At 49.8% G+C, this 22,693-nt stretch overlaps 1 protein-coding gene across 1 annotated transcript in view; it reads right to left on the bottom strand.

Moving 5' to 3' along the window:
* RXRG (retinoid X receptor gamma) overlaps positions 1 to 8,999 on the bottom strand; it is a 27,862-nt gene extending 18,863 nt beyond the window's left edge. The window contains exon 1 of the mRNA XM_077760006.1: positions 8,775 to 8,999. Coding sequence (XP_077616132.1) covers positions 8,775 to 8,993 — 219 coding nt within the window. The 5' untranslated portion in view covers positions 8,994 to 8,999. The remainder of the gene's footprint in view (positions 1 to 8,774) is intronic.
* Positions 9,000 to 22,693: the final 13,694 nt, after the last annotated feature.

Genomic DNA, 22,693 nt, shown 5'->3' with positions numbered 1-22,693 from the left:
CAAGAAACCAAGAATAAAACGCAAATCCATTCATTTAGTCAATCAACAGACACTCACTGAGTACTTACCATGCAGGCACTGTGCCAGGCGCTGGGGTACAGAGGGAAGGTCTAAAAATGTACACTCTTAAAAAAATAAAAAATTTTTTAAAGAAACGCATACTCTTAAGGAGTTTACCATAGAACAGAAGAGAAGATATGAGTAGTGGTCATCTAAAGGAATCCACAGAGATGCCAAGCCAAATGTCCAAATTATTCCAGTAGCACCAAAAAAGTTGGGCAGAAAGCCCCAGCTGGTGGCTTTGAACCTGAATGTATGAAACAGATCATTTTCCTGTGAAACTGGAAAATCCACACAGTCAGAGACGGGCTGCTATGTCCTCCCCGTGGCTGACGTGGTCCCAGCATGCGGGATGGGGAGGCGGTGTGTTTGGACGGCTGAAGAAATGAATTTTATGTGCCTCCTATCCCCCCGTCCTTTACCACATGTTCACATTAGCTCCTCACCACCACCACCACCTCCAAGTCCCCCAGTGTCTGGGAGATCACCACGAAGCTGCTAAGTGTTCTGAATTCATCAAAGAAATCTTAAATGAACATGACTAGGTCATCCAATTAGCAGAAATTCTCAGTGTCCATGCGCACAGCTCAACAGTCTAAGCACTGCCTCAAAACTGCGCATTCTCATGAAGAGTCAGGGCATGTGCAAAAATGAAAAACACTTAGTTAAATAAACACAAACAAAGGTGGTGGGGAGTATGTTTAAATGTCCAGCAGAGGCACCTGGTACGGATCTGGGAGTTTAAGAGAGATTCCAGACTTCTGTATGGTCCCCGTGAATTTTGAATCATACTGTCTCACCGAAGTGACTGTAATTCCCAAACTAAACCATAGGTAGGATTTGTTTCTCTATTCAAGACCTTTGGGACAGAAGGAGTAATCAATAAAACATAAAACACAACACAGCCTGAGTTAGGTTCCTTTTTAATTTACCAGCTTTTCAATCCACTAAGCAAATATTTATTGAGCACAGGGGGTGGGCAAAAGCTTGGGTCAAGTGCTATATGGGATGCAGAAAAGACAAGACAGCCTTCGGCTTCTTGCTCTGAAGTCAAAGTCACCAGGAATTTTTTAAAATTAATTTGTATGAAGGATGAAAACACACACGGGACAGGAGAACTCTCTCTCTTCCTCTCCCCTCCCCCCTTTCTATACAAGGCTAAGACAGGACATCTAGAACTTGTATCCAGTATTTGGCTTGTTTTGGTGTCATGTGGTGGTTCTCAACCCTGGATGTACACATGAGGGCTTGGAACAAAAACTGACGCCAGGGCTCCACACCCAGAAATTTTGTGAGTGAATGGGTCCAACGGCCATTGGTACTGACCTCTCTTCAGGCTTCCTGGGTAATGCTAATGGGCAGCCAGGGCGCAGAATCACTGGTATGGTGGGGAAAACATGGCTTGGGGGTCCCACCGAGCTGGGACTCACTCGCAGGCTGCCCTTATTGGCTGCATGACTTGAAAGAAGTTACTAGTCTTCTTCCGCCCTCTGTTTCTTTATCTGGAAAACGAGCCTAGTAAGACCTAGTTTACGTAGTCACCAGGAGGATTCGATGAGATAATGATGTAGAATCCCCATCACAGTGCCTGGCACACAACAGGGGTCTAACAATTGTGGTCCTTATCATTCCCATAAAATCTGGTTGGTCAAGACAAGAATTCTAGTGTTTATTGTAAGCCAACGGCTTACTAGGTATTAGGAATTCTGTAGTAAATAAGGCCATGTTCACCAAAGGGGTTAAATGATTCCATTTCAGGTTGGTCAGAAAATTAATATTTAATGCTGTCATAATACTACATTACCATTACTTCAGGTAAGAGACATATTCCGATGTGTCTTGATTTTTAAGAAATCAGTTGAGGGGGTTTCTGTTGATGTAAATCCAAGGCAACAACTTTTCTTGAGTGCTTCACTGACACGGATACTAACCACTCAGACCCACCCATGCAATGGAGACATGTTAGGAAGCATTTTGGCTGCCTGAGAAGCCTGTGTCCCCAAATCCTCAGATGCAGAAGAACGAGCGTGGGCATGAGGAGGCCACCGTCACCTGAGGCTCAGGAGGCGCTCGCTCACCTTCTCCTCCCACAGCCACAGGCCCTTGGAACCAGCCTCGCTGGCTCCGTCCGGCCCACAGCGGTCACCGAACAGTAGCCCTACTGTCCACAGAAAGCTCACCCGGCCTCTCCCTGCTCTCTTAATCCTCACAACAACCCCAGGGCATCATCCTATCTTCTAGGTGAGGACACTGGGCCCTCACGCGGCTTATTTGCGTGCCTGTTCAGAAACACCGCGGGGATCCCGAAAGGAGGAAGATGCCGGGACCGCCTCAAATAACTGGCCATGGACGAGATTAAAAGTCAGCTGGGACGGTTTAGGAAGGCAAGACCCCGAGCAACGGAGATGTGGGGAAGACTTCCTGAAGGTGGTGGCCTTGCTAGGACTTGATCGCCTTTATTTTTTTTTTAATTTTTTAAATGTTTTATTTATTTCTGAGAGAGAGAGGGAGATACAGAATCTGAAACAGGCTCCAGGCTCTGAGCTGTCAGCACAGAGCCCGATGCGGGGCTTGAACCCACAAACCGCAAGATCATGACCTGAGCGAAGTCGGACGATTAACCGACTGAGCCCTCACCCAGGCGCCCCATTGACCTCCTTTAAAAGTGGGTAAGATATGGGTGGGCTGTCATATGCTAAAGGGTCTGAGAGCAAAGGCCTGAGGGGAAGCCCCGGGGTGCCCGTGGGGTGCACGGGTGGGAGGCCGGGCTGGGGCCCAGGCGGTGGCAGAGCCTGGGGCCTGACTGCCCAGCTAAGGAGAGTGGATCTAATCTTGAGAAGCAATTACGAGCAGCCATGGGAGGTTCTGGGCCGAGGAACCCTGCTCTGGAAACCCTGCCTCGGGGAGGTCAATGAGGGGCAGCACGAGGCGAGCCTGGGGGGGAGCCGCCCCAGGCCGTCCGAGCTGCCCCGGGGGATTAGGTGCCGGGCTCGCGGGCCAGAGCTCCAGCACTGGGCTCCCGGGTCACTCCCCTTTCCACAAAGTCTGTCCGGCTGTGGCAGGCGACCCTCAGAGCCTCTCAGCCTCCTGGCCCCCCTCCTTGGTGAGGAGCCCAGTCTCTCCCCGCTGGGAGCCAGCAGCCCCTCTCCACCCCTTCTCTTCCTGGGTCAGGGGAAGCAGCTGGGGGCGGGGGGGGGGGGGGGGCGGAAACGNTAGGCGGGACAGACGGCCCCCGCCAGCGTGCAAACCCATTAGCTGCTTGGCCCCCTGAGGCCCCCCGCTGGGCTGTCTGGTTGCATTAGAAGCCATTCCACAGAAGTGAGCACTTTAGAGCCGGGATTCACCAGGCGGCTGGCTGCTCCGTGAGAACAGGGTAGAAGCACACTTGACTGGCCTGGCTTCCATTTGCAGACTCTCAGCCCGGGACCAGATGCTTTCTGGGTGCTCTGGAGCCATCCCGGAACATCAGGCCCCACATTTCTGAGCTGCTCTCAGCCAAAATTATCCCACTCAATGCAGATATGTGGCCGGCGTGCCAGGTCACGGACAGGCACTTTTCCTAGGGAGCCAACTCTGTATGGGGGACGCTTCTTTATTTTATATTTATTATTGAGAGACAGAGAGAGACAGAGCATGGGCAGGGAGAGAGGGGGAGACACAGAATCTGAAGCAGGCTCCAGGCTGTCAGCACAGAGCCCAACGCGGGGCTCCACAAACCCCAAGATCGTGACCTGAGCTGAAGTCAGATGCTTAACCGACTGAGCCACCCAGGCACCCGGTGCTCCTTTAATCCAGTGGAAATCTTATCATGATGAGTAAGGAGGACGCACCTGCTACCGGGCAGAGAGGAGCCCTGGGTTTGGTGGAGACCAGCCACCTGCTCATCGCGTGGTCCTGACCAGGTCACTGTGTTAGAGACCCCATCACCTCATCTACAGACTAGATCGGTGGTCTTTCCGACTCAGAGTGTGTGCGTGCGGCATGGCAGCAGGGGTGGGGGGGGGGGGGGGTGAATAAGAAGGCTTCGGTTCCCCCGCCCCAGGTCACCCATACCTGTTCGGATTTAACATGCACATTAGGGGCACCTGGGGGTGCTCAGTCGGTTCAGGGGCCGGCAGGCCCAGGTCATGACCTCAGAGTTAGTGAGTTTGAGCCTCACATCGGGCTCTGCACTGACAGTGTGGAGCCTGCTTGGGATTCGCGCTCTCTCTCTCTCTCTCTCTCTCTCTCCCCCCTCATTCTCTCTCTCTGCCCTTCCCCCATTCATGTTTTTTCTCTCTCTCAAAATAAATAAACAAACTTGAAAAAAAAAGAAAAGAAAAGAAAACATTAGCTTTCCAAACATGCTTTCTATTGAAGAAACGACTTCATGGCTTAATTTTTTTAAATCATTAAACAAGACAACTTTAAGGTCTGTTCCAACTCTAACATTTGTAATTTTTATTATTTAAGTATTCTCTATAAAAAATCTGAGAGGAAAGTGATTCAGTTATCAATCACTACCGGGACAGGAATTATCAGGGACAGAACCCAAGTCTGAGAAAGAGGTGGGGGCCTTCGAAGGACTTTCAGGGCTTGCGTCCAAGTGTAGGCAGCAGATGTCTCACACACACACACACACACACACACACACACACAGAATCAGGAAAATGTGGCCTCAATCATTTTGCCTGAAAGCCACATAAATATCTTCCCAACTACATAGTTAGTGTTTCTGGAAATTGCTCCCTTGACTGAAATACTCCCCAGAGCAGGGCCTGATTCTTTTTCCTTTTTTTTTTTAAGTTTTATTTATTTAAGTAATCTTTACACCCCACATGGGGCTCAAACTCACAACCCAGAGATCAAGAGTGGTGCACTCTGCTGACTGAGCCAGCCGGGGACCCCACAGCAGAGACAGAGCCTTATAATTTTTTTTTTTTTTTTTTACTTCCAGGGCCTGGTTCAGTGAATGCTTATTGAAATGAACTTTTCTAGAACCTCTCAGCAAGAAAGTACCTTGAAATCAAAGATCCCATAGGGGTAGAATGTAAATCACTGAGGTGCAAAATATCACCTAGGTATAATTAATAATAATAATAATTATAATAATAATGCCACTTTACTGCCTTAGAGCACTTAAGAAGTGATTTTTCAGATCCATAGCCCCTGTAACATTCATAAATACCACTGTAGGGTAGCCAAGGGAAAAGTGTGTTACCTCGAAAAAGAGAAAAGGGAACTGAGATAGATGTAAGTTTAAGTGGTTTGCAAAAGGTTATACAGTCCCCACCTCCATAGTATCCATTCAGTTCTCTTTACTCCTCACAAATGAAAACCCAACAAGAGCAGAAAGAAAAGCTCAAACACCAGAGCGACAGGGCAGGGAAGGGGAGACACTGTCTGCTGCTTCCACACCAGAGCAGCCCCTTCCCCTCCCCCACAACTGTACTTACCCTAGACCCAGGTCACAGGAGGAACATGTTTCCCGTGCGAGCCCCACTCAGACCCATCCTGGGAGAGGAAGGCGGGATGCATAGACAGTCTATCCAGATGGTTCAGAGTCCAACTCACTGCAGCTAACACCTAGGGGTCTAGATGTCCTGAGTCATCCGGTTGATTAGGCAGAATGTGTCTGCCGTGTCCAGAGCCTGAGCCCACGACACTGTTCAGTGTCCCAGGGCTGCTGAGCTCCCCCAGAGCTTGGCAAGCTTAATATAGCTCCCGGAGTGAAACTTGGCCTCGGCCTGTGCACACAGCCCAGTTGGCCAGGACCAGAGCTTTCAGCTGACCTTTCAACCCCAATCCCTCTGTACAGACATACAGTCCAGGAATAGCGAGCGGCCCTGACGCTCGCACGGCTGTGGAGCTGAACGTGTCGGCTAGGTTTGGCTCAATCAGACCGGAGCATGGTTGCTAAAAGCAGCCTTGAAGGATGGTGACTTGCCCACTCCCCACCCACAGGCCCTGTCACTGTCTATCACCTCACCCTGCCTCACTTCTTCGCAGATAGAACGATTGCTCCGTGAAACTATCGCGTGTGTTTGTTTGGTCTTGGTCTTGCCTGCTACCGTGAAAGTAAAGACGTTAGCCGCCTTGTTCTGTGCTTTTCCCTAGAACCTACGATAGCGTCAAGTACCGCCAGGCACACAGTCGGTCCTCATGTGTAGTTATGTGAGTGAGCATGAACGCCCGTGCAAGAGTTTCCTTTTCGCCCAGAACTTCAACGTGTCCTTCTGTCTCTAGCCTACTGGCTACGACCTGCCTTCCTGGGGTCCATTCACCAGGAAGAACATGAATAAAGCAATCTCTTCAGAGCCTCACATTCTGAAGGCTACATGTCACCAGCATTGCTGGCCACAGTAGGTGAGAGTGGCGTAAATACCTGCCCATCCCCCACGGCCGTCTCGTCCCCACTCCCCTCCTGCAACACACACCTGGGAGGCTCAGGAGTCCCTTTGTTCTGCTCCTTCAGTTCTGCCCTTGCACCTGCCTTAGCCCAGGGGACACTGCCTTGAAATTTACCCGCATGATGTGCCACATTCCATATGAGACACCTTAGGAGCGCTGATTAGTCATCTTTTATTTTTTAAAGAAATTTATTTATTTGTTTGTTTTGAGAGAGAGAAAGAGCAAGTGAGCAAAGGAGGGGCAGAGAGAGACAGAATCCCAGGTAGGGTCTGCGCTGTTGGTATAGAGCCCAATGCGGGGCTCGAACTCAAGAACTGAGAGATCGTGACCTGAGCCGACATCAAGAGTTGGAAACTTAACCAACTGGGCCACCTTTTAATGCTTGGCAGCCAACAGAAGATCTCAGGGTCACAGATTGAGTCAGCACACACCACAGTGGCAGGTGAATGCAATATCATGAACACAGAGCGGGGGTCATGGCACCTGGGCTTGAACCCGTGCTCTGCCGTTGACTGGCTGTGAGAGGCTGGGCGCGTTACTTGAGCTGAGCTCTGTTACTTCATTTGTGGGGTGGGGGCTTAGACAGAATTAGTGGTTCTCAGCTGGGCTTTTACCAGCTCCCCAAGGGCCAAGCTATGGGATAGAGGAGAAACATACACTCAGAAGAAGATCCTATAGGTGAAACCATCAGATGACAAATTGGGGTGCAAAGGGCCAGCCAGATGTGAACCACAGAAGTACTTTGCTTGGCCTGTGCAAGCGTCACATCTCTGAATTGGAATGGCTTCAATGGAAGAGGGCAGCTCCCTGTAGACCCCACCCGCCCCGCTGACCTAGATGCACCTGGCCCTCGCTCTTGCAATCCCATACTCAATGATCCCCAAGGTCTTCTCCAGATTCTTGAATCCCTGGATCGATAGTTTTCTGGAGCTGTTACTCGCCCTAGAGTTCTGTGACTCCACATGGCTTTGCTTTCAGACCTTAAGCACATGGAGCCTCTTGAAAGGGATGGTCTAGAGGCAGTCTCGAAGTTCTCTCTGTGGTAGAAAGACTGACCCAACTCCCAGAGGAGTCCTGCCTCCTCTCCAAAACTACAAATCCCAAGGAAGCTTCAGGACCTACTGATTCTGCCTCTAGTTGTGCTGGTGGTTGGAGCAAGATGGCGCCAGCCCAAAAAGGAGATGCCCGTAAGTGGAGAACATGGTGGATGGGATTCTTGCTCCTAATTCTTCACAGCCTTGGCACTGTGTCCTGTAGTACCTCCTGTTAAAACAGGCGCAACCTATTTCCCTGCCCTGCGACTCTGTCAGCCACAGTTTCTATCCCAAGGGGATGCCAGAGGGCACAATGTGGGCAAAGACTTCGCTGTACCTTTCTGATTTTGTTTTGATTTTGCATTCCTGTGCGACACCGCGAGAAAAGCATGCCCCAAGTAGCTCCTTTAGCCTGGGACACGAGGAGCAGGCTTACAACCAGCCTGCAGCCTAGCCCAGCTCCCACCATCTGAAGCAGAGCCATCCCAGCCAACATCAATTTGTGAGTGAGGAACAACAACAACAAAAAGGTGTATGTTTGTGCACCGTGACAACTTGGGGACTGTTTGTTACACAGCATCATTGCAGCAACAGCTGACCATTACAAGAAGGGAAGGTTGATGAGCTCACTGTGACCCTGCTAGAAGGAAGTGAGAGGCAACCGGCCACCCCACAGCAGTGTCCACCATGCACACGCCTCCTCTCCTCTGTTGTGGCAGAAGCGCTAGGAATTGGGTGTGGCTTCCTTCCTTCCTGAGTTTCCAGTAGTTTCCTCTATCTCAGAGACAACATGTAGATAACACAGTCTGCTGTGTTCTGGATTTATCTATCCGTGTGCCATCCCTGCCCATTTCCCCTCTCAACTATAAGCTCCTGGAGAGCAAAGACTGTGTCCTGAGCATTTCCGTGTCCCCCCAAGGCATGGAACAGAGCACCAGGCACTTCACTGACTTGAAAAACACTCATTACTGGATTGAGAAGAACAGATGGGGTCTGTCCCAAGGATGACAAACGGCCCTCAGAAATGGTGAGATCAGCGCCAGGGCTGAACCATTAAGCCACAGGGGTGGCCTTTAGGCCACAGTTCCCTTGACCATGAGGCCTCATCAGTTCTCAGGGGCTGTCCTGCCTAAGGACACCCTTAATGAAGGTCCTGCAGGAGACACGTCTGCAGAGACGACCCAGAAAGTACACATGAAGCACCCACCGAATGCTAGCTCGGCTCCAGGACTGGCATGGGTGACACCATATAAGGTGGCTGGAAAGTCCCACTGGAGGCTGGGCACCTACCTGAGAGCTGGGTGGGGCAACCAGATTGATTCCTGCAGGCGCTGCCAGTGCTCCTGAGGGTGGGCCCATGGCAGAGGTGATGACTCGATATGGAGAGCCCAGGGCATTGAGGGGGGTCCCCACTGCGCTCAGAGTCCGTGGGGCACTCACTGGGGTGTCCGTGTAGTTGGGGTGGCTGTCCATTGGCTTCCCTGTGGACAAGGCTGCCGACGGGCTCATGGACGTGGANCCTGTAAGGAGAAGAACATAGATGATGGCAGACTGGGGGGCACAGAGATGGCCGCCATGAGGACAGAGCCCACCCCCATCTTGCTTCCTTCCAGCCCCACTGCATATCTGTGAACCCCAGGTGCTCACACCCCTACTGAGTGGGTAGAATAAAGGCAAATGAAGAAGAAAGAGGGAGAAGGCCTTCTCTAGGACAGAACTCCCATCCACAGTTTACTTCGCTGCTGCCCGCCTGGAATCTACCTTAGACTGTGTCCCATCCATAGCCAGAGCCACAAAAGGCACAGCCCATGAGCCCCCAGGCCTGGGAAACGGCAGCTGGGGCCAGCCAGCCAGGGAAGGTGAGTCAACTCCAAACCCCCATGTGGAGGTAAAGCGAACAGGTGCCCAGCTGCTCCCGAATTCCCGGCTTCACACTCCTGTTGCTCTGAGAGTCGGGGCAGGGCTGAGCCTGCCGGTCAGGAGACTTTCGTTCACTCACGTGCAGTGAACACTGACTAAGGTACAGGTACTATTCCAGGCGCTGGGGATTCAGAGCCCAAGAGAACACCGTCCCTGCCATCAGGAGTCACACTCCACCATGACAATAGGACAGCAGACGCCATTGTCATGCCCTTGATTGCCTGTATCTTTTGCAGCTTTGTGCCCATGAAGTTCTTGCCCTGCCTATCTCTATACCCCGGGAAGAAGACTCAGGACGGATGCACATGGCCTCGTGGCCACAGGAGCCCCGGAAGGCAAGTGCAGACAGGTCCAAACTTTCCTACCTCGAGGCACAGGGAGCTGTGGTCCCAGGGGTCCACGGAACAGCCCCTGGGCACGTGGATATCTGGTACCATTTTTCCCAGGTTGAGTTGACAGCAAGCTCCCTTATGGTCAGTCACAGCTCATGATGACAGAGAAAGAGGGTGCCCTACTGTCATCTCAGGCGCCCAGCACGGAACATTCTCACCCTAAGAGAGGAGCTATACACCTCGGAATCCGTAGCAGCAAAGAAGAGACTGGAAAAATGATAGAGGAGCTCACCCTGTGTCACAGAGCTACTTCCTTGCACTATCACTGTTCACTCAAGGAGTATCTCTTGAGTATAAGTATCTCTTGAGTATCTTCTACATTCAGGATGCTTTCCAAAGCCTTGGGAGATATGAGGGGCCACGAAGGGTAGTGTTAGGAGAAAGATACAGGGGGGGGATGTGACCCCTTTGAATGCTGGGGGGCAGCAGAGCACGTCAGAAGTATAAATGGAGAATTATTGTTTCATTACTGAGATATAATTGACACGCAACATTATATTAGTTTCAGGGGTGTAACGTAATGTGACATAAACATAATTTGTTTATATTGCAAAATGATCACCACTAATAAGACTAGTTAACATCTGTCACCACACACAGATAGAAATTTTTTTTGTTTTTTGTAACGTTTTGTTTATTTTTGAGAGACAGAGACAAAGTACAAGTAGGGGAGGGACAGAGAGGAGGGGGGGATACAGAATCCCAAACAGGCTCCAAGCTCTGAGCTGTCAGCACAGAACCTGGCTCGGGGCTCGAACTCCTGAACTGTGAGATCATGACCTGAGTCAAAGTCAGATGCTCAACCAACTGAGCCACCCAGGCGCCCCAGAAATTCTTTTCCTTGTGATGAGAACCTTTAAGATCTACTCCCAGCAACTTTTGAATATACAGTTCAGTATTATTAACAAGAGTCACCATGCTGTACATTACATCCCAGGACTTATTTATGTTAGTAGAAGTTTATAGCTTTTCACTGCCTTGATCCATTTGTCCCACCCGAACCCTACCTCTGGCAACCACCAATCTGTTCTCTGGAGCTATGAGCTCAGTGTTCTTTAATTATTGTTACTAGATTCCACATAAGTGAGATCATACACGATCTGGCTTCCTCTGTCTGACTTACTTCACTTGGGCATAATCCCCCAAGGTCCGTCCGTATTATCACAGACGACGAGATTTCACTCTTTCCGATGGCAGAATAACATTCCATCACAGATACCACTTTTATCCCCTCCATGGTGACAGCTCGGTTACCTCCACATCTTGGGGATTGTAAATAATGCTGCAATGAACACGGGGGTGGATATACTTTCTTGACTTCATGTTTTCTCGGTGCAACTACTCTTAAACATAAAGACTCCACCGGAAAAAAATGTCAGCCTAGAGTTTCTCTTGAGCTTCTGCTAACAAGCCTGAGGTCCCTCTGTGGAGAGAACAGTCAGTCCCACATCCAAAGAAGCTCTGACCCTCCTGCTGTCCGACACAGGGAGTCTGCATTGATCAGGGACACACGTCTCACGAACAGATAAATCCCAATCACCCTGTTCTAAGTAGCGCAGTTGACAGGGCACCTGGGTGGCTCAGTCAGCTAAGCACCCGGCTTCGGCTCAGGTCATGATCTCACAGCTCGTGAGTTCGAGCCCCGCGTCAGGTTCTGTGCTGACATATCGGAGCCTGCTTCGCTTTCTGTTCACCCTCTCTGCCCTTCTCCTATTCCTGCTCTCTCTCTCAAAAATAAATAAACGTTATAAAAAGTTCAGTAGTGCAGCTGAGGATGAACCACATTCCAGGGGTCCATGGAGGAGTAGCAAAGGGGTTCAAATGAACATGTCAGACACATATCATGTATCCTGAATAGCATTAGGCAAATTCCATACATGAACTCATTTCATCCTGACTGTAAGCCTGTGAGGACCATTTCAGGTACTCAGCCTACCCCCACCCCACCCTTGCTGTCCTCTGTTCCAGGATGATTTGCTCACCCCTCCATTTCTATTAAGTTTTTATTCCTCCTTCAAGGTCTAACTCAAGTGTCACCTCCTCCAGGAAGACTTCCCTGGTGTTCCCTGGACTAGCTGGGTGTACTTTTCTGTTTTCTAATAACAGCTTGTGTTTATTCCTATCTTAGCACTTATTCTACTGTGTCACCATATTTATTTATCTCCCTGTCTTTTCCACTAAACTGAGAGAAGGAGAGAAGTGTCCATTTTCGCTTCCCCACCCCGAGCGTGGTACCCGGTACTGCCCAGGTAATAAGTGACAGAACCTAGATTCAAGCTGTCAGTCTGAAGCCCATGCTCTCTCCTGTGCATGCCGTCAAGGACAGGAAGGATGATTTGGAGAGCCATCATATCACAAAGTACAAGATGACTCAATTATGAAGTGATCTCAAGCTGAAAGTTTATCTGAAGGAGAGAGAGAAAAGGGCAGCTTCCAAGAACTCAAGCCAGAAAAACCAAAAATCTTCCCAGATGGCCACTGATTGGAAAGAACAATTTTAGACTCTTCTGAGGCCCTGGAAGGCTGTGACATTTACAGAGGCCAATGTATATCTAGAGCCTGTTACTAAGATAACATGTGACAGGTGAGTTGGAAGCCAGCCTGTCTTGAAGGGCCAGGAGCCCTGCTCTCTGCTGGGACAGTGGCTGTCCAACCCCCTCTCCATTCCCTTCTGGCTTCAGCTTCAGACCAAAGGACCCCGCTACTCTCCTTTTTATTCCGCTTGCATGGGTCTCAGAGAGCCCGTGCTTTTTCAGTCCTGTACCCCAACAGCAGGCCCAGAGAGTGGGACAGACAGAAGCCACACAGCTTCACATGCACTTCTCGACCCAAGAGTTCCCAAGGTGTGCAGCCTATAACACGGTGGTGACGGACACCTTTGGGGGTATTTTAAGTGGTGTGTGGGCAATACAAAATACTAATCGTTTTAGGATTATTTTTACTGTTTCCTTCTATTTATAGCAGATGACTGTGCTTCTATTTTTGTATAAGATTACCTTTCTAAAAATAGCTATTTAAGTTTTCAAAAAGAGAGTAAATTGACCTAGGACAAAGGGTACTCTGTATATGGAATATCATGGGAAGAGAGGGCAGAGGGGTGATGGGTAAGAGAAACACTGACCTGCACAAAAATATAGAAAACATGGACTTTGGGGAACTCACAAGTTGTCCTAAGAATAAAACGAGATGAGATGAGAGCGATTGAAATGAAAAGTATATTGCTTTTATTTTAATAATACTAAATATTAGGACAATCAGAATATGCCTTGACTGCTCAGTCATGTTGTGAATGGTGCATCATGGCCGGGGCACCAGGGTGGCTCAGTCGGTTAAACGTCTGACTTTGGCTCAGGTCATGATCTCACAGTTTGTGGGTTCAAGCCCCACATCCGGCTCTGTGCTGACAACTCAGAGCCCAGAGCCTGCTTCAGATTCTGTGTCTCGCTCTCTCTCTGCCCCTCCCCTGCTCACGCTCTGTCTCTGTCTCTCAAAAATAAACAAACATTGAAAAAAAAAAAAAAGAATGGTGCATGGCTGAGACAGAAGGACATAGAGTTAAAGCTTGGTTTGCAACGGCCTTGAATGTAGTGTGTTTCTGCTGAGTCAGTGATGGGGAAGAGGTGGGCTACTTTAAAACTGCACTTAAAAAAAAAAAATTCGCCCAACATCGGGTTCCAGGCTGACAGCCAGATAGCGCAGAGCCTGTTTGGGATTCTCCCTCTCTCCCCCTTCCCTTCTCTCTCTCTCTCTCTCTCTCTCTCTCTCTCGCTCGCTCTCGCTCTCACTCTCGCTCTCTCTCAAAATAAAAACACTTAAAAATTTTTTCTCAATAAAATTCAAAAAGACAGATAACATCTTACATGATCGCATTTTGGTTCTTTGCCTCTCCCATGACTCAGTGGTTCTTTGACATGAATAGCTTTGCTTTTAGAAGAGGTGGAAAGAGAGGCGCTCGGGTGGCTCAGTTGGTTAAGCATCCGACTTCCGCTCAGGTCATGAACTCGCAGTTCACGAGTTTGAGCCCGGAGTCCGGGCTCTGTGCTGTCTGGTTCTCAGAGCCTGGATCCTGCCTCAGATTCTGTGTCTCCCTCTCTCTCTGCCCCTCCCCTGTTCATGCTCACTCGCTCTCTCTCTCTCTCTCTCTCTCTCTAAAAAATAAACAAAAACATTTAAAGAAGAGGTGGAAAGAAAACCTCTAATGATAAAAGTGTTTCTCAGTGGAAACGTAACCCGTTCTCACTAACAGACACCAGAGCGTAGCTGTCGAGGACACTTTGATCGGCCTCTCTCCCTCTCCCCATTTTCTCGTAGCCACGGGGCAGCCGCAGCCAGTGCCAAAAGGTGCCACACGTTTTCCAGAACCCTGGTTTCTAGTCCAGATCCAGGGCCACAGTTTCCTCTAGGGCTTCTACTTGTCCCGTCAGCCCCCTCCGCCCCGGCCCCGCACCCCTGCAGCCTTGCTCTGCCCTGACCCACACCCTCCTGGTCCCCCTTAGCCACAGCCGACCCGTCCCCACCGCCGGATGCTGGGGAAATGTGCAAACCCTCTGCTCCGCAGAGCTGATTCTCTTTGCTCCGCAGTGATTTTTTAAATACAAACCGACTCATCTGATGGGAAAGGGCTAGTGCCCTCTCTCAGAAATCTCTCCTCTCTTGGCAACATCTAAGAAAACACCGTTCATATTTCTGGGCCTCGTTCTGTCCAGGCGTCTCCAAGACCCCTCACGGCGCGGCTCCGTGAGCACGGGGGTAGGAGGCGGCCCACCGGCATCTCACAGATGAAGCGTGGGTCCCAGTGATCTGACATGGTCTGAATCTGGACCACTTTCTGAGGGGCCCCTGTCATCGGCACCTGGACAACGTTAGACCTTCAGTCTGAGATGCTGAGCGTCACCAGCAACCCAAGCTGTTCGGGGCGCCTGCACTGTGATGATTCCAGTGAATCCTGAAGTCTGTGTGTACGTTGCGGCACGTCGGGGTCCAGGACAGAGTCCGTGTGCAATACGAGACTCTGAAGCCAAAAAGTCCTCAGGCCTGTAAACTTGAGCAAGGAAGCTGATCTCTCTGAGTCATGGTTTTCTCACCCAAAACGGAGACACACATGCCTACATGAACAGACTGACCACAGCACCTGGGAGCATGGGCCCGGGGTAGCAGGTGCAATAAACTACCATCCTGTAGATGCTGTCGGGGAGGGGCCGTGTCTGGCTTGAGGGCCATTGTAGAAGATCACGTATGTCCAGGGCTTAGCCAAAGCCAGGCCGACAGTTAATGCTCCATTAAGGATGCTTATTGCCATACGCTGGTACAGACATACCAGTTGTTTACAATATTGAATTTTCTGAATCAGCTAGTAAATAGCCACTGCTCTGAGCCCGGAGCACCCCCATGCCCCCAGCCACTCCACCCTTCCCCCAAGTCCCCCAGATCGCCCAGTAATCCAGCCTGCCACACGCAGGTCCTCCACGTGACTTCCAGTCTGACCGTCTGGTGTCGTGCTAGGTGTCACACGCTTTCCATTTCTATCCCTTGTTGCTCACAACTCGCACTGTGGTGCCCAGCACTGTGCCTGGGACACAGCAGATGCTCAAAACATCCTAGACGACGGGGTGGGATCCACTTTGGGGTGATTTTTTGTTAACGAATATAACCCTATAGAGCCCACCAGCAGAAATTACTGCAGAGGGGCACCTGGGCGGCTCAGTTAGTTAAGTGATTTCAGCTCAGGTCATGATCTTATGGTTCATGAGCTCGAGCCCCGTGTAGGGTTCTGCGCTGACAGCACACAGCCCGCTTGAGATTCTCTCTCTCCTCCCTCTCCAACTCTCCCCGACTCATGCTCTCTCTCTCTCTCTCTCTCTCTCAAAATAAATAAATAAAATTTTAAAAAAAGAGAGAAATCACTTGCATAAGAAATCTATGTCCCTGGTGTTTACCAAAACTAAAATCTCTGAGTAAGGAATTGCGGGTATGTGTTGGGGGGTGGTGCTGTTGAGAAAGAGAAGCCCCGGGTACTCGGAACGACAGAATTCTTACCAAGGTGAGGAAGTTGCTTAGCAACTCATCCTCAGCCAATGAAAGGGAAATGTCAAGCACGAGTCTTTCTGACTGGCCAGACCAGGGAGCAAATGGCTTGGTGTTTCCACCCGTTTGCTGCTGTGCCTGGTAGTTTGCCGGCAGTAACAAGCCTTTGCTGGATGCAATGGGAAGTTGGAATGAATCACCGATACTGGTAAACACACCCCTCCAGGGAAGGGGATAGAGGTAAAGATGTGCTGTTTCTGAGAGTCAGGACTCTCCATTTATATCAAGGGAGCATGGCAGGACCCAATCCCATTTAACCCCCTCCGCCTTGGGCACAAGGGCACACCCAGGCCCGCCTCCTTGTCTCCAGGGGAGGGACATGGTGCAGGAGCCCCAGAGTCACAGGCTCGTTCTTCCTAATCTAAGGGAAACTCGTTCACACATCCCTTCCGCCTCTTGGCTCATAAGACGCAAGCAGGCTGCTGAGCGAGGTAGGCAGAGCCTTGCTACAGGAAGACACTTCCACTGACACTTGAATCGTTGCCTCCTTTGATGACTAACAGACTCACAACAACAACAGATAATATTCACTGAGCACTTGCCACGAGCTGGACATGGGTCTCAACGCTTTGCGTATACGGACGCATTTCACACCTACAATCCCAGTTAGGGTTGGTGTGCCTCTCCCTACTGGACAGATGGGAAGCTGGGAGACAAAGAGATTAAATAGAGCGCCCGAGGGAATGTGACTAATGAGTTAGACAACTGGTACCTGAACGGAGAAGGGAAAGCAGCGGATCCGCAGCGGATCCGTCAGTCCTCAGACCAGCTGTACAGACGGCTCTCCCTGCCCTGCCCTCCCCAACCCAACCTCCCTGCAGCCTCTCTCTAGACTTTGACTTTGATCCTGACACTTTTTTTTTTTCATTAAAGATTTTATTTTATTTGTTTAAGTAACCTCAACAGCCAACATGGAGCTGGAACTCACACCCTGAGGTCAGGAGTCTCGTGTTCCATAACCAGGCCAGCCAGGCACCCCTGACCTTGGCACCTTCTGACTAGGACCCTCCCCATCCTGACTGAGGCCCCTCACAGCTCCTAGCTGGCCAGGACTCCCTCCAGCAGGGTCCCGGCTCGGCCTGACTTTTCCCCTCCCTTTTGCGGTAGACGGGCACTCAGATGCCACCGAGCTGGTACACACCTCTTACATTCGAGTCATGATCAGCATGTTCAAAAGCACCTGCACGTAAACCTCGGTGCTTCACAGCCACCCTGACGCTAGGCAGGAAGGTGCTGTACGGGCACAGAGATCTACATTTTAACAGGTGCCCAACCCCAGGCGGGAGACCCTGAACTCCCAGGGAATAAGGAGCAGAAGCAGGAAGCACATCTAGGGCCGCCTGGGGGGCTCAGTCCGTTAAGCATCCGACTTCTGCTCAAGTCATGATCTCGCGGTTCTTGAGTTCAAGCCCTGCGTCAGGCTCTGTGCTGACAGCTCAGAGCCTGGAGCCTGCTTCACATTCTGTGTCTCCCCCTCTCTCTCTGCCCCTCCTGTGCTCATGCTCTGTCTCTCTGTCTCAAAAATAAAAATAAACATTAAAAAATTTTTTTAAAAACACACACACAAAAAACAAAAACGCATTAAAGAAAAAAGAAGCAGAAGGCACATCTTTCTGTGAGAAGCCTTCTCTGCTACGGAAGTGTTTTCTGGGTTTCTCAATGGGGAAAAAAAGGGAACGTGATAGAAATGGAAAGAGTGTGACAAAGGGCTCAGCACCCCGGCCCCTGAGCAGCAGTGTGGGGACACAGAGACCAGCAGCTGATCCGTTGCCTGCCTTCTGCCCTACCATTTTTCAGAGCCTCACAGGACAGCCCTCAGGTTTCCTGCTGTCCCTGAAGGGGGGGCTCCCGGCTGCTCATGGTGGGGGGTGGAGGATGGGGTTGCCTCTTCCGGTGCTTGGGGGAGGGGAGGGCCCCGTGGCATCCCTTCTTCCTTCTCCCTCCACTCTGCCCCCTGTACCCCCAGCCCCTTCCACCCCACCTTCCCTAAAATCTGCAATGATGGAGGTAGTGAAAAGCAGGCAAAGACTGATAATCAGCCTCATTATTACCAGCATTATATATAATTATAGCAAAACCTTACTCATTTCGATCAATTGAGAGGAAAAAAAGTCAGTCTAAATTCGTGACAAGTTGGCAGATTACTTTTAATTTACAATTTTATTACTTCCAAGTAACGCACGTGAAGAGTTTGTATTTCGAGTACCACAAGCTAATGGTTATTAAGTGGAGATTTTATAAAATCTGCTTTAAAAGGCTCTTTTGTAATTAACACCCCGTTAATATGCTAATGATGCTCCTACTAGGCTTTTTAAATTGCTTGAAAACAGATGTAACTTAAATAGGGCAACACTTCTACCATCTTATTTGTCCCACAAACCTTTCTTTGGTTATTTTTTTTGGTGAATGAGCAAATGGAAACTAGTTCATACCACGACCAATTTAATCACCTTTCCAAATTAAGTAGGTCATAAATTAATAAGGCAATATTGTTTGGGGTCAGAAGCCAGACTTTCAGGACTTGAAGAACCACCCTATTTTAGAGAAGAGAAAATAATCCCAGAGAGGTTGTGTGACTGGCTCAAGGCCAAAACACTGGGTCTTCTGACTCCCAGGTTCAAGGTCATTCCATGTACTATGTACCATCTTACACTCATAAACTCTTTATAACTATGTGCTATTTATTTCCATGTCAGTTTTTGGCTCAGCCATAGTCAAAAAAAATATTTGTTGAGTGCCTATTATGTGCCAGACCCCAGGTGAGGTGCTACGGATAGAGTGGTCTCTCCTGGGGTCCGCTGTCTATTTCACATAAGCTTCAAACGGACTCAGACTAGTCAGTAGGGCAGAAATGATCCCCATTAGACAGAGTTAGAAAAACGGGTTCAGGATGATAAAGTGACCTTTTCAAGTGCTTGTTGGGAATCATTATAGACCTAGAATGTGACTTTAGTCTGGCACAATTTTTGTCGACTTCTCTGCATGTCATTAATGGCATTTTGCTTGCATACCACCTTTCCCACTCAGGACCAAGTTAGGGACCTTGACGGTGCAGGTGGATATCAGGCTGTGTCTCACTCGTAAGAGGGACCTGAGGATCCTGGAACAGGGACCCCACTAACCAGGAGCTGCCTGTCCCTTTAAACCAGCCCCATATACTGGTCCACAGTGTGCCAGTTTGGTCCATGAGGACACGGCCAGTGAGCGTTTCAGCCATTTGCTGAGGATGCTCCCACCTCACCCCTTGTTCCTAAAGTCCTTGAACATCAATTTTGTCCACATCCAGTGCTTGAACCCAGGACCTCAATCCCTGTTTCTGTCTCTCTGGACTTCTTTTTCAGATCTGCTCTCCCTAACCTCAAAATATGGACGGCTTTCTGGGGCGCTCAGTCGGTTAAGCGTCCAACTGCGGCTCAGGTCATGATCTCAAAGTTCATGGGTTCGAGCCCTGCATTGGGCTCTGTGCTGACAGCTCAGAGCCTGGAGCCTGCTTCAGATTCTGTGTCTCCCTCTCTCTCTGCCTCTCCCCGCTCACACTCTGTCTCTCTCTCTCAAAAATAAATACACATTATCATAGCATCATTTGTTCTCAGGCTCTAAATGCCTGAATTCCTTGGACCCATTCACTGAACCTCAGTCCCAAGAAACATTTCTAGAAGTAAATCATCTCCAAACATCATGCAGACTTCAGAGCTTGTAGCTTGTTTGTCATTCCTTCAGGACAAGGGATGGATTCTACTTCTCGGTGTCCTGCACAAGCCTTGCACAACCCAGATACTTCACCAGTGTGTGCTGAACAACTAGATGGCATTCCCAGAATGGTCTAGAATGTTCTCTCCCTGATGATGATCTCTAACCTTTGCTCTGCTCCCCTCATCGCTGGGACTGAGCAAACACAGGTACCTTGAGCCCCAAACTCTCCAAGAGACTGCCGCACATGACACTGACGACCAGCAAAGGAGGGACGAAGGAGATACTGAGTCACAGAAACAAAACCCAGGCAAACCAGCCCAGAAGAAACATCCCAACATACATGTTCAGCGCGTTCCTGGCCCCTCCTCTGACTTCTTGTCAACACTTTCTGAATTAAAGATCACGAGCTTTTCCATTTTTTAAATTCAGATGTTGAATTCTGAATCCCCATCAGGAATTTGAGCTTGATTTCGAACCTAGAGACTCCCCGTCTCCCTCCCCCTCTCTCAGCCACAGCATCTGATAAATGCAGCAAGGTTGCCTGAGGACTCATCAAAGTCACTGGCTGGGGGCCAGGGTCTCCTGAAGACCGGAGGGGCTGGAGGTCCCACGTCAGGACTCCTCCTGCCAGATCTCCCGGCCTTAACACAGATCTTAGAACTTTCTGGAACAGGCACAGAATCCGTGTCTGTCTTCGCTTTGTCAGCGTGTCACCATGTGCCATCTGACACTTTCGGGACAGGCACACCTCCCCTCGGAAAACCTCCATACTTTAGAGCTATAGTCTCCAAATTTTCTGAAATGGGAAAAGGGACCTTTTACTGTGTGTGTGTCCAGGCTTTGCTTTATTAATCCCCTACACTGTGGAAGGTTAACACTGACCCTATGCGATAAGTAGTATTGAGTTATTTTACCAAAGGGTAGGAGGGCTCTCTGTGGCTCCCCCCACCCCCCATCCCGCGCCTCCTGCCACCCCAGGGGGCCCCCAGGGAAACCCAGTCTGAAGATCACAAGCAACTGCAAGACCACAAGCCACACCTGCTTCCCCAAGGGTCCTCACCTGTCACTAAGGGGTGGCCCTCAGACCTACAGCCCTCTCTCGGTCCACCTCGGAGGATGCCGCTCTGTGGCAGGGAAGCTGGGGGAGGGGCTGTTCAGAGCTAATGATCGCACAACACTGCAAACCAGAGACCACTCAGAAATGGTGATAAAACTTCTCCGGAACGACTTCCTAGGGGTCAGCAAACATCCTGAGACACAGCACATCCCGGTGCCTTAGTGTATGCGACTTTAATTATACTCTCCCCCCACCCAGGATCCAAGCAGTTCCCCCAGAGACCCTGTAGCCGGCAAAGACCCAAATGTTTTCTATCTGGCTCTTCAGAGAAAAGTTTGCTGAATCGCATCCTAGAATGTAAAACAGGGTTCCACATGCTGGAATAAAGTGGGGTCCACCTGGAAATTTTTTTCAATTATTTTTTCAACATTTATTTATTTTTGAAAAACTGAGAGAGAAAGAGAGAGCAGGGGAGGAGTAGAGAGAAAAAGAAGACAGAATCAGAAGCAGGCTCTAGGCTCTGAGCTGTTAGCACAGAGCCTGACTCGGGGCTTGAACTCACAAACTGTGGGATCAGGACCTGAGCTGAAATTGGACCAACTATGCCCCCCAGATATCCCTCACCTGGAACATTTTTTGATTTTTATTTTCTTAGTCCCTTCGGGTGCCCACTCTCCCTGCCCCCACCCCGTCATTTTATTCACTGCTGCAACTGTGCAGGGTCCGGGAAATGCACTGTGATCCCTAAGAAAGTTGCGAAGAGCACAGAGTAAGAACAGGGGAGCCTAGGGGGCTCAGTCGGTTAATTTATTTTTTAAATTTTTTTAATGTTTTATTTATTTCTAGGAGAGAGAGAGAGACAGTTTGAGCAGGGGAGGGTCAGAGAGAGAGGGAGTCACAGACTGAAACAGGCTCCAGGCTCTGAGCTGGCAGTCAGCACAGAGCCTGACGCGGGGCTCGAACCCACGAACCGCGAGATCATGACCTAAGCGAAAGTCGGACGCTTAACCGACTAAGCCACCCAGGCGCCCCTCAGTCGGTTAATTTTGTCTGATTTCGGCTCGGCTCATGATCTCGCAGCTCATGGGTTTGAGCCCACGTTAAGTTCTGTGCTGACAGCTCAGAGCCTGGAGCCTGCTTCCGATTCTGGGCCTCCCTCTCTCTGCCATTCCCCCAATCACACTCTGTCTCTCTCTCTCAAAAAATAAATCAACATTAAAAAAAATAAAAATTAAATTAAAACCTGAATATGGCANCGCACAACACGGGGCTTAACCCTAGCAGCCTTTGCACCTGCCTGGATTTGGATCCTGGGTCCGTCCCTTACCAGCCGGGTGACCTTGAGCAGTTTACTGAACCTCCCCGAGGCTCTACATTCCCATCTGTAAAATGGGGATGGTAATAATAATAGTGCCTGACCTCCAAGGATCCTTGAGAATATTGAACGAGATGATGTTTGCCATATCCGGGGAAGAGGGTCTGGCACACAGTAGGTGCCTAATAAATATGAGCTATTACTCTTACTCTTTTCTGAAGATCACTGAGCCAGGACCCGGGGCAGCCTCCTGAAAGCCGCCCAAACCCAGGCCCGTTAGAAAATAAACTTCTGCACTCCCTGCGCCTCTGAGTCTTCTTTCAAATAAGCAGGGAAAAGGCCTGCTTCCTCTGGGAGCATGCGACAACCCAGCCACCCAGTTGTGGTGGCGAAGTTCTCCGTGGCTCCAGAAGCTACATAATGAGGGGAAGGAAGAGGTGGAGGATTTAGATAACTCTTTGCACGATTTCTTTCCCCAGTTGCTATTCAGCTCTCTATCTCCTGGTAAGATTGTAAATGTTTCAGAAACAGTTTACACTAAATATGTTCCTTCCTAAGTCTCATAAACAGTCACTTCTTCCTACATAAACCCAAACCACTTATGTCCATGGTAGGGTCCCCAATAGCCACCCACACATTTGCGGAGGGGAAAATGATGTTCCGGGGCACACATCTGTACACACACACACACACACACACACACACACACACACCCTTCTCCCACATCCACACACATTGTATTGTTCCC

This window comes from Crocuta crocuta, unplaced genomic scaffold, assembly GCF_008692635.1.
Source record: "Crocuta crocuta isolate KB4526 unplaced genomic scaffold, BGI_CrCroc_1.0 scaffold133, whole genome shotgun sequence".
Classification (NCBI taxonomy): Eukaryota; Metazoa; Chordata; class Mammalia; order Carnivora; family Hyaenidae; genus Crocuta; species Crocuta crocuta.
This window is presented reverse-complemented; position numbering and strand designations above follow the sequence as displayed.